The sequence below is a fragment of the Gymnogyps californianus genome, chromosome 4 (assembly GCF_018139145.2).
Source record: "Gymnogyps californianus isolate 813 chromosome 4, ASM1813914v2, whole genome shotgun sequence".
Lineage (NCBI taxonomy): Eukaryota > Metazoa > Chordata > Aves > Accipitriformes > Cathartidae > Gymnogyps > Gymnogyps californianus.
In genome coordinates, this window is record NC_059474.1 from 50,743,811 (window position 1) to 50,755,543 (window position 11,733).

Here is an 11,733-nt window from a genome sequence, read left to right on the forward strand (position 1 = left end):
CTTTCTACTAATGTATTAATGAAGGTATTAACTACATCGAGCAGTTCCCACTTAGCGCTGGCTGGGTTTGAAATCTGCTTTTTCTTTTGCACTCTGATTCTTGCACTGTCCTTCCTGATCACCGTTTAGTGAAATCCAAAATGTGAACCTGCTGAGCGTATCCTTGCATAAAGCAATGGGTTTTTTTTCTTAACTTTCAGGCATACCCAGAATATCTCATTACATACCAGATTGTGAAACCAGAAGCTCCCTCACAGACAGCAACAGCAGCAGAGCAAAAGACCTAGTAACTACAGAGCAGTGAAGAAGGATGTGACTTCAATCTTGGACTGGATGGATACGTGTTTCAGAAAATCAGTATCATACAAAATCCTTAACAACCTGGAAATAAGCTGTATGTCTTTTATAAAGCATTGCTGTCTTGATGAATACAATATGAGTAACTCTTGCATACTCGACTGCTACTGTTCCTTTTGAGGAAAGTTTACAAGGGACTGCCTTTTAATAACATATCTCAGGCTCCTAGTCTCTGCAGTTACCATGTGTAAAATAATGTTGTTTTGATCTAGACTTTGGGAACATTATTGTGCAAACGGCAATCTTTATCAGTGCCATCTCACATGTTAAAATTTCAGACACTACTATTCTAGTTATTTTATTTGCAGATAAATTGCATTAAGCCCATAATTTTCTTTTCAGCATACACCATTCATTTTATGTTTTCAAGAGATCCTAATCAACTATTTATTTTCCTTTTGTATTCTGAAGTTGAGCCGGAACCTTCTTAAAGATATTTTGCACAAAGTCGATTTGACTAAAATCATTAACAATGCAATATGAATTTCATCTAAGAAGGGGCTAGGTCCAGTTCTTCAGTATAGGGGGTTTTTTTGCACACCTCTGAGCAAACGATAATATGAGTGAGTGTAACTTTAGAGTGGAAACAAGTTGTGTCAGTTCGCTGCTTTGTCTTGAGTTTTCTGGGGGAAGACCTAGAAAGCGTTCACAAGGGCAAAACCAGCTCTTGTGCTTGGAAGAACTTCATAAAGCAGGTCAATGCCCTCTGCTGGCATCTCTAAGAGAGCGTTTTATAAGGCTCCTATTAAGTACATGCAGTTTGTGAAATGTTCTCCAGTTACAGTGGCGTATGGTTTTGCTGCAAGATAGCAGGTGAAAAGTCAGAAGGCTGCATACATGAGGGCGTATCTGGTTCATGTCCCTCTGTAATGTAAGACCCAGTAAATGGGTTTCAAACTGGTAAGGGAGAGTGTGTTATAGCAGTTTCATGTCATATCTTTGTGTGTGACATCACAGTTGAAGAGCTTAAGGGATTTACAAAAATAATAATTTTTTTAAATACCGATTTTACATTTTGATGAGAACAAGCTTTTAAAACGTCAGTTGGCAAGTGGATTTGTTTGCAGGTATATCGGAGAACAAAGCTAGGATTTGTTCACTCTAATCCCCTTCCCTGCGAGTTCCCAGGTTTATTTCACTGGGTAGGAGAAAGTTATTTTTAAGCATTGCATAGCACAGCATCAAACAATTTCAAAAGTCCCCCTCGTGGAGGATATGCATTTAACAAAAGTAGAAACTGATTTCTTTTTTGTGTTGTTTTTACAGCTTCAGAGAAGGTTGAAAATCAAGCGGTGTTAATTTTTTTCATAACAACCAATACCAGGAGATGTGCTTCAGTGTTGAGCATGTAACGACTGGAGAAAAAAATGTTCCTTTGAACACAACATGCTGTACATTTCCCTATCAACCAGCACTATTTAGTATCTGATGATCCAGTTCATGCATTCAGGTTTTATCCCCCTTAAAGCAAGGAAACTACAGAATAGTGTGCTTTTAGTTTATAAAAATATATGTGCTCCCCACAAGTGGGATTTTTCTGACATGTTTGGATAAAACAAACTTAAACCTGAAGAGCTTTTCGCTTTCAGTGTTAAGACACAGAATTTTCATTCTTAACATTAAGACATTGGTGTTGAAGCAAGTTATTTTCACAGAGGAATTTCACCCACTGTAAAATCAGTCATTTGTTGCAATCTGGCTACCTGCACATTATCTGTTTGTAATATCTCTAAAGAAAACGTTAGAAATAGCAATACTCCAACAGATCTTGAACTTTGGGTTTTATTTTTCTTGAGCTGGCAGTGGATATATGGTTCTCGCTTCATTTTTGTGACCTGATTAAATATGTAGCTTCGAATTCCAAGCCAAGCTCTAGCCTAGTTGTCCTTTTAATCAAATTTCATTGATAAAATTGGGTGCTTGTATTTTGGCTACTTGTTTAGTAGTGTTAGGATTGCAAAGATCTCCACTAGGCTTTGAAGCTTTGTATTCATCATTTAAGTTTGGGGTTTGTTTTTAACTTAGTTAATAATGGAGTGGGGGATGTGCCTATCTACACTAGGGTTTCAGATAGTGTTGAGAGTGAGTGTTGCTCACCATCCCCAGTTAGACATAGTTTTAAATGGTAAAACAGTTGTGCTGCTTAGGTGAGCAAAATGGTTAATGTGGGTGTGGAAGTTAAAAGCTTTACATCTTTCAAAAACAAGAACAAACCTAAAAACAAAAACCCCACCAAGCCCGCACCAGATTCTGTTCTTGCTTGTTTTTTCCTGTGTGCTGATTGAACTAATGGCTAGTCTGGATTTCTTCTGCAGCCTTGAACTTCTAGAGGATAAAAATACTGTCCAGTATCTTTGAACTGCCAGTGTTAACGTATCTGATGTTCTGTGCAGAGTAAAGGTGCTGTGTGAGGAAGTCATTTTGCAGTGGTTTTTGTCTCGTAATGGCGTGATCTCATATCCGTTTGTGGCCAGACACAGAGGAATACCCAGGCCTGATGATGCATCTGTGTGTCGTAGAAACCTGTGCAGGAGTAGCGTCTGCCTCTCCTGGTGTATGTTGTTGTAGCTCCTCTTACGGTTTAAAACAAAGTGAGGATCTGCCCATCAGTATGGAAGTTACCCATGAAAAAGCTGGTCGTGGTTTTGGTGGCAGAGCTGCATTTGGCAGGTTGTTACGGTACAGATGCTGCTGCTTTAGCTGAGGGAGTTAACTTGATGCCTCCTAATTCTAGAGAATGGGACCTTAAAAATAGCACGCCCCCATAACCAGGCAGCTGCTGCCTCCTGAGAAATGAAGTTTTTTGACTTCCTGAGAAGGGCAGTCCCCTGAGAATGATGCTCATTTGCAGCACTGGGTCACCAATGGAGGCATGATGGGAGCTGAGGATGCAAGAACATGCTGGGCTAAGCCATCTCATAGGCTTGGGAGCCTGTGCACCTCTCACTGGCTCCAGAAAGAGCTGTTCCCAGTGGGACAGAACGTGGTGTCTGCTGGGGAAAGGGACAGTTGTCTTTCAGGCCTGTTGATTTTTTTTTTTTTTTTCCTGTGTCCCTTTGAGGCAGCATTTTGAAATGTCTGTGCAGTTTGCAACAGGACCTTAATAGACAAAACAGAAAGAAACCACCACGTAGCAAAGAAGGGACGGTTCTGCTCTCCATTGCTGAAATTGTTTCCATGAGACAGATGAATTAGGTACCTGGTGCAGAGTGACATTGCAGTCTGAATGCTGTCAACAAAACTTCTGTTAGGATTAAAAGCAGAAAGTACAGTACCTTAATAAGGTGTATCTGTTCTGATCCTTATTTTTATCTGCCAATCTGTTTTGATCCCAGCTCCACAGAGACTGTTACAAACCTCTTGTACTAGTTCCACTGTTTTGCAGTCACTATTGGTCTGTAGTCCAAGGAATGAGCAATGTGTTTTTCTAAGTTCTGCTTTGAATGTTTGCATGTGATGCAATTGAATCCCACTGCATTATGCAGCTGGAATTTATTTTGCCTGCAAACTTTTATACTTTGCTTGTTGATAACGGGAATACCCCAAAACAAAATTCTACACTGAAGCACAAAGAAAGCCCCGCAAAATGTTCTGCACTGCTGGCTTTGGTGGGCAGCAGACACAGACGAGGCATGTGGTATATGAGACGGAGTAGCTTCTGGAGAAGGGTGCTTCCTTGGCTCTGGAAAATAGCTGATCCGATTGTTTGTTGTAGGTTAGAGGAGATGTCTGCCCCCTGTGAACGTGTGAAGTGCTGAGGGATGCTAACGTATCGTGCCACTGTGTGGCCTGTGGGAACTACTTAAGACACTGGCAAATCTTCTCAAAAAAGACTCCTGCATCCCTGCAGTGAAGTCAGAGCTCCTGCACGGTACATGCACTACCTAGAATTTCCACATGGGACTTAACAGAAATTACCCAGAACAGATTTTTTCAAAAGATGAGTAAAAGGAAGGGTCCAACCACAAAACAGATTAGTTTGAACATTGCTAATCATTCTCAGCAGCTGAAGGTCAGGAAATGTGTGAATTCATTTTTAATGGGACTTCTCCCTTTCCATGCTGCTTTGCCACAGAAAATCTAGCTCAGAAATCTAAAAGGAGATGCATCTAATGCATGCTTTGGTCATTTTAAGCCATGCTGCAGCCCTGCTGGGGAAGACCTGGGAAAGTACAGATTCAATTCTAGCCACAGGTAGCGAGTGGCTTGTGAACCTCCATAGGCTTGAATCCACTGATGATCAGAGGTGGTGGCTTTGGCACAGCCCAGAGCATGCTCTCCTGATCTTTCAGAGGGAGGCAGGACACGCGCGCAGAGATGGAGTGGCAGTGTTCCCACCTCTCTGAACACATAGTAGATATGAAACCTACAGGATGAGGGGACAGCATATGCGTGTTAAAACTTCTGAAGCAAGGTGAATGAGCCCATGAATCAGTAGGGAACGCGAGAAACGGATGCATTTCCCATTACGCTAACACATATGCCTGTCAGGTCGTATTATCTGACTGGTTTTGATATATCTGTTTCTGTCTTACTGAACCTGTTGGTGGCAAGTTTTAGTGTTGGTTCCATTAACTACTAATGTAGTTTGATTAGAGTCTCTCTATTACAAGGTAATTTTGACACTTTCTTCTTAACACCTGCAGAACTTGCTTCAGCTTTGGAAATTGAAATGGGGATTTTTCTGTGCCACAGTCCCGTAAGCTTGTGTGTCTTCATTCCTAATTGCTTTCTCTGCCAACCCAAATGGCAATGTACCTGGGGTGGAGTTTTTAGACCTTTTTTTGTATAACTTGTTTTCATAACTAGCCCTGTATGTTTCCTCTCTTGGTTGCCAGTTACCTGGAGCTGGGATATCATTTATTTATTTCCTCCTTTACCTTCTCTCTCAAAAAAGACGATGGGCAGGTTCTCAGCCTACCTACATGGCGGACTTTAGGTAACATCTCTGTAACAACCAAGTTTGATCTATAAATGTGCTTGGCTAAATGTCTGATCTGCAATACTTGTAATAGTTTAAAATTCAATAAATACATTTTTAACAGTTGCTCTGTGAAAGCTGAGTGTTTGCACAAACTGCTGTTCTGTGTTGGTCTTAAGACAAACCTGCACCAGCCACAACTGATGAAAACTGTTTTATTTTTATTTTCTCCAAACAATTTTTCTCCCTCCCTTGGGCAATAAATAAAAAGTTAATTTCTAAAAAAAAAAGAACGAAACCATACATATGTACATCAGCCACACAGGCATCTTGTGTGTTGGATTGGACTGGGGGGCAGGAGAGAGTCAGGGTGGGAAAGAAGGCTCCAGGTGGGTTGAAGATGAGGCATTTTCTAGGCTCGGACCAAAAGCTGCAGCATCGCCTCCCCAGGCACTGGCAGGGGTGAGGCTGACTGCAGGCAGCCCTGTGCCAGCACCGCTCCTGCTTGCCCCAAGGTCCTGCCTGCAGCTCTGCTTGTCACCCAGTGTAACTGGCTCAGGTAAGCAGCCCCCACCACACACACCCTGTGCTGATTTGTGCAAGGGGGAAGACTGCTGCACAATAAAAAGAGGGTATGCTCCCTTTTCAACCCAGATGAGCTAGGGGCAGAAATACAGGGAGAAGGGGAGGTGTATCCTTTTTTTAAAAAAGGCAATAAAATAGGGATGGAAAGAGATGAAGACCAGGCACTTGAGGAAACCCAGTATACTACTTTTTCCCTCCCCCGAAGAGCCTGGACAATGTCAGGGTTTGTGGCTTTTACAACTTTCGTGCTTTCAGAACATAAAATTAAAAAGCAAAAAAACCAAAATGAGGTAAGAAATTTCTCTACGAAAAAGACGTTGAGTCCAGGGTGAACGGCAGTGTCCGGCACTATTGCTTAACATCACGGGGCTCCATGCCCACCTGCCCCCTCCACGCCTGGCACTATCTGCCTGGCTGGCCTCGGCCCCTGAGCTAACAGCTGGGTGATGTGGTGATGGGGCTGTGCAGGTACGGGAGGCTGCTGGGGGTGGCATGGACACTGACAGAGACTGGGAAGCTGAAGACAAACTGGGAGGTGGGGGTGGAGGTGGTCTTGCCCCGCTCCCGCAGTGTCCCCGAGGGGCTGACAGCTTCCACTGCGCATGAGGTGGCCAGCACCTGCGACTCAAACTGCAGCAGCTGCCCCATGAAGCTGAAGTTAGGGGAGATGATGCTCCGGCGCTGCTTGACGAACTCGAAGGCCTCCTCCAGCTTGACACGCTTCTTCATCATCAGGTAAGCCAAGCAGATGGTGGCTGAGCGGGAGATGCCAGCCTGGCAGTGGACTAGGACCCGGCCGCAACACTCCTTCACCGAGTCTGGAGGGCAACAGGGGACGAGACGTGAGACCAGCGCCCTTCCAACAAAGCCAAACCCCTCGCCAAACCTGCAGGTGGTGCCTGACCTCCCTCCCACCAGTGCAACAACTGGCCTGGACCCCAGCCCCCTCTGAGCCAAAGGCTCCAGGTCTTTGAGGCAGGAACCTCCCCCCCCAGTGAAACACACATCGGCACGGCTCCTCTGCACAGGCACTCACCGATGTACTCGATCGCCTCCATGAACCAGGAGCTGATGTCAGCTTTGTGGTTATCCTCCACGGGGATACACTTGTACTGGTAGTGCCCCTCAAAGTGGTTGGGGCAGTCTGAGGAGACGTTCAGCAGGGCTGTGATGCCCAGTGCATCAAGCATGTCCCGCCGGGCAGCGTGGTAGGCGCTGCCAAGGTAGAGGAAGGGAAGGATTTCCACAGGGCCGCCCTGTTACAGAGAAAAACAGATATGGGGGTGACCCAGGAACAGGCAGGTGTGGTTAAAGGGATTTGGGCTTGTCCACTCCCCAGGGAGCACAAACACCCTGGGATCAGGAGGACCACCATGCTCTCCCACAAGAGGAGAGGGAGCAGGGCTCAGGCTCTGCAGGCCTCAGCTGAGGGAGAGTAGAGAGACTCCAGCAGGACCAGGTTGCAAGGCTGGAAGGAGCGGTCAAAATAGCTGAGCACTGGGCTTCTAGACATACCTGGTCATGAAGAGGGGTCCCACAGGAACTATAGCCCAAATCCAGGGGCTCGGCGCTGGTGGGGGGTGACACATTGCTCAGGGACTTGGTTTTTGCGCAGAATTCAGGGTACTCCGAGGAGAAACGCTCATAACCCCCTGCAAGAAGAGAGGCACGAAGCGTTATCCCAGGCTACATGCACAGCACTGCAGAACAGCGTAGCCAGAGCTGACATCTTACCGTGCCCTTCTCCACTAGATGATGCTACAGTGATGGAGAATGGTCTCCTGCCCCAGGGTGAGCAACCAGGCTCCTGGCAGCAAGGGGGGAATCCTTGAGGCCCCACCACTCCCTTGGAGCCAGAGCTCTAAGAGCTCTGAGATGCTTTTGGCTGCCCAAAGTCTCTGGTCCAGGGTTTAGTCCCCTACACGCCACCAGCCAGAACCCCAGACCGAGGCCAAGGTTGCTCTCTAAGATGATGGAGAGAGGATTTGTTGCCAGCATCCTCTGACTTCAATGGGAAAAGCTGCTCCCAGGCCAAAGACTGTTCAGTTCCCAGCTTTCCCAGACACATCATCCTGCCACAAAGCACAGGGAGGTCTCCCACTTTCCCAGCCTGACCCTCCAGTCCAGAGGTGCCAAAACAACAGGCCAGGGAAGCCCTGGCACTGGCCAGGTACAGTGAAGCTAACCCCACAGCAAAGCTGCTCTCCGGAGAGAGGTGTCCACTGCATCTCAAGGACATGGGTGAAAGCTGAACACGGAGGCAAGCACCCTGTGAAAGAGTGCCTTGCTCCTTTGACCTGCTGCCAGGGGGATAAGCAAAGGTGACCTCAGATCTTCCTAACAGCAGGCGAAACAAGAGCAAACGCCATCGACTTCCCAGGACAGGGAAACTGCAGTGTTGGCTGCAGATAAACACTTCTGGTAAGATTTCCTTCTCTCATTCAAATCAAATCAACGACCCTGACATCCTTGTGGAGTCTGACCTTGAGCCTTAAAACCAACGGAAATCAGGTATTTTACTAGCACCACCGGAATCTAGCTAGACCAAGCCCTGACTCCCAGGATACCTCCTGAAGACTCAGCCCAACTGCAGCACCTATGCCTGCAGATTCGGGCTTGCCAGAGCACACACAGCAGGACACATATTCCTTATCCAGCCTTAGCTCTGAGACTGCCCTGAAAAAGGCTGGATGTTCAGAAGACCAGCGGATGCAAGCGTCTCCAGCAAAGCAGCCTGGGAATCCCTAGGCAGCTAGGGACCGATGCTGCCGGCATCCCAGTGTCCTTTATGGTTTCCTCCCCCTACACAAGGAAGGGCTCTAGTACCTTAGAGCAGAAACATGCATATGCATCACTGAATTTGCGTTGTCCCTCCCACGTGAGCAGGACAGTTTGCAGAGGCTGCATTTCCAGGGCCTGACATCCCTTTGCAGTCCTACTGGTTCGATTTGGAGGAGCACCCAAAAACAAGTGCCCCTGTTAGACATCTTCAGGAGGTCTGATCTGAAAAATCCCTGGATCTACCACATCCCACTCGGGTGGCCATCGCGCCATCCTAAGAGGGAGAAGCTGCCCAGGGTGATGTGTGAAAATGGGCTCCCTCTTTGGAAAGGCAAAGTGACCCTTTCAAACAAAAGACGTTTCTCTTCAACGTATCTCATCAGATCTAACGCCCGTTCAGCCAAACGCCACATCCAGCAGCTCCATCCAGCTGTGTGCAGCTCCTGGCTGTGCACGCAGGCCCTGCCCGGCACAGGAACCACGCTGTGCGGATGCCCATCACCAAGCGACACCCAGCCGGGCTGTTTCACAGGGAACCTGGCAGCAGTTTGACCTGCACAAAGCAGATCCGGGTCTTCATCGTGACCTGCACCCAATAAATTGGCATTTGGACAGGCACAGGTGCTGGGTTAGCATGGGTCTTGTGAAATAAGAGCAAGCTCGATCATTTTAGTAGCTCTGTGGTAAAGCGAGGAAGAGGTCTCTAGTGCCACGACTGAGTCTCTAGGAGCCCGTTCCTTAATAAGAAAAGATTGGAAACCCCAAACAACCTCCCATGAGAACCACAGGGGCACCAGAAGCCCTCAGCTGACAAAGGCCACCCTTGAAGCACAGCAGCGCTTCCTGCCACATGCGCAGCTCCCAGCACGATGACAGCTGATGGCAAAGGACCCAAAAGCATGTTCGTGAGCGAGCCCTTGCTGTGCAGGCACTCTCGCAGCAGCGCATCGTATTGCATCCTTGGAACAGCTCCTGCTGTTTTTACTGTATCTAGTACAACAGAAGCGCTAGCTCCTCCATCTATCAAGCCTCTTAATGGATTTGCTACTCTGCATACGCACCCTCGCCCCTGCTGTAAGTAAACTGAGGAATAAATTAACTCTAAGGCTGTAAACAAAAAAGAAAAGACCCCACAGGGCTCATCCAGGAACCCCAGCTGAGCATCCCTCTCCCCTAAATCATCTCACGGCAATTCTCAGGACCAGCAGCTCCAACTGCTCACGGCATCTCATTTAACACATGCCGATGCCGAGAGCACGGCGGGGGGAAAGCCCTGATCGCTGCTGTAGTTGCAAAAGGAGCACAGAGGCATCCCGGGGGTTTCTGCCCACTGCAAAGGGACACTGGCGTGACATCAGGTATTTGGTCCTGCACAAATACCTTCTCTGCCCCGTGGGGCAGGGGATGAACTCAAACAAAGAGGGGGGATCCCCCACCCCCCCGCCCCCGGCTTCCATCTGGGTTTGCACCTCGCCTCCCGGGGTCTGCGTGCCAGCCCAGCCCAGCCAGCCCACCCCACGGCGGGGTCCCAGACAGAGGCACGGGGCCTGCCCCACCGCTCGCTCAGCCTGAGGTGGCTCAGACCGCGTTTCTCTCGGGCCACCTCACGCGGGGGGGTGGACGGCCGCGCTGCCGACTGTCCCAGGGCCCCACCTCCGGGGCCACCGCCGCACAGCCTCGCCGGGTGCGCCCCCCAAACGCAGCACCCCACCCCGCCCCCCGCCGGCTCCCAACTTCTGGCAGGACAGCCGGGAGGAGGAAGAGCGGGAACGGGGCGCACCGCGGCCAGACCCCCATCCCCGGGGCGGGGGCCGCCCGCAGCCGGGAGCCCCGGGGGGCGCGGGGGCTGCCCGCGGCCATGTCCCACCAGCCACCCCCGGGGCCCCCCCAGACCACAGCTCCGCCCCGGCGCCCCCCCACGTCGTCCCCCCCCCCCCGGCGGTACCTGCCAGGAGGCGGATGTCGGCGCGCGCCGTGTCGCGGCGGAGCGCGCGCACCACCAGCGCCACGGTGCTGTCCTCGCGCAGGGCCTCCGCGCGTGGGCTGCGCTCGTCGTACACCACCACGGCGGCGTACAGCCCGGCGCGCAGCCGCGCCCGCACCTCGCCCTCGGCCGGCAGGATCTGCTCCAGGCTGACGGCCCCCTTGGCCCGCCGCCGCACGATCGTGTTGCAGCGCACGTTGAGCGCCCCGCGGATGTGCCCGGCGCTGTGCGCCAGGAAGGGGCGGCAGTCCAGCACCAGGCACCGCCCGGGGCCGCCGGCGCCGGCCTCGTCGCGGCACACCAGCCGCCGCAGCGCGCTGCCCTCCATCTCCCGCAGCCCCTCGGTGGCCACCATGGCGGGGGGGGAGGTGGGGGGGGTGGGAAGCGGCGGGGGGGGTGGGGGGGGCCCTGCGCCCGCTGCCGGCGCCGCTGCCGGTGCCGCTGCCGGTGCCGCTCGCGCACCCCCCTCGCGCGCGCGGCGGAGCCTTTACTACCCGGCGGCGGCCGGCGCGCGGCCCCGCCCCCCGCCCCGCGCCGCCCATTCATCCCGCGCCGGGCCCGCATGAATGGACGGAAGGCGGCGGGCGGGCGCGCGCGACGTCACCGCCTCCATTCACAAAAAAAAAAAAAAAAAAAAAAAAAAAAAATCCGGCCTCTCCGGCAGCCGGCCATGTTCCCCTCGGTTTGTGAATGGGGGAGAGCGGCGGGCGGGCGGCGCCGCGCCTTTGTCACCGCGGGGCAGCGGGGCACCCTCGGGCGCCCTGCCCGCGGGCGGTGCCGCCCCCGCCGGGACCCCCGCCAGGTCACGCGCACTGCAGGGCACACGTGCGTGCACACCTGTGCGCGTGCATGCACGCACACATACATGCACACGCTGCACATGTACACGCACCCAGCCTGTAGAGCGCACGCACAGGGACACACACATGGCCGGGCACACGCGCAGGCACACGCTGCACGCGCGCCCCTTCCCTCCTTTGTCTCCCAGCTCCCGTTAGGCCGGACCGGCTGCCACGGCTCGGGGCATAGGCCCGGGACCGGCTGCCAGGGCTGGGGGCATTAGGCAGGGCCCGCTGAAAGCTCTGCAGGGTCCCTCTGACTACGT

The 11,733-nt window shown here is 51.3% G+C and overlaps 2 protein-coding genes across 3 annotated transcripts in view; one reads left to right on the top strand and one right to left on the bottom strand.

The window, feature by feature from the left end:
• Positions 1–5,404, top strand: part of TNKS (tankyrase) — a 148,914-nt gene extending 143,510 nt beyond the window's left edge. The window contains exons 27-28 of one of the 2 annotated variants that reach the window (XR_007766476.1): positions 201–394; positions 1,624–5,404. Coding sequence is in view for 1 of the 2 variants with exons in the window: in XM_050896730.1 (XP_050752687.1) it covers positions 201–287 (87 nt within the window). In the remaining variant the exon portion in view is untranslated. Of the gene's footprint in view, positions 1–200 lie in introns of both variants that reach the window. The other variant, XM_050896730.1, reaches the window with a different exon arrangement.
• A 17-nt stretch (positions 5,405–5,421) lies between these two features.
• DUSP4 (dual specificity phosphatase 4) lies at positions 5,422–10,983 on the bottom strand. The gene is made up of 4 exons (XM_050896732.1): positions 10,590–10,983; positions 7,379–7,515; positions 6,900–7,119; positions 5,422–6,681 (listed from the first exon to the last, which is right to left on the bottom strand). Exons 1-4 carry the CDS (start codon positions 10,981–10,983, stop codon positions 6,296–6,298), a joined length of 1,137 nt encoding a protein of 378 aa, XP_050752689.1. The 3' UTR covers positions 5,422–6,295.
• Positions 10,984–11,733: the final 750 nt, after the last annotated feature.

Excerpts from the sequence above, each read along its gene's own strand:
- DUSP4 (XM_050896732.1), bottom strand. The coding sequence starts at position 10,983 with ATGGTGGCCACCGAGGGGCTGCGGGAGATGGAGGGCAGCGCGCTGCGG. Across the intron at positions 7,516-10,589 it reads CGACATCCGCCTCCTGGCAG|GGGGTTATGAGCGTTTCTCC; the intron begins GTACCGCCGGGG and ends CTCTTCTTGCAG. Across the intron at positions 7,120-7,378 it reads GGACCCCTCTTCATGACCAG|GGCGGCCCTGTGGAAATCCT; the intron begins GTATGTCTAGAA and ends TCTCTGTAACAG.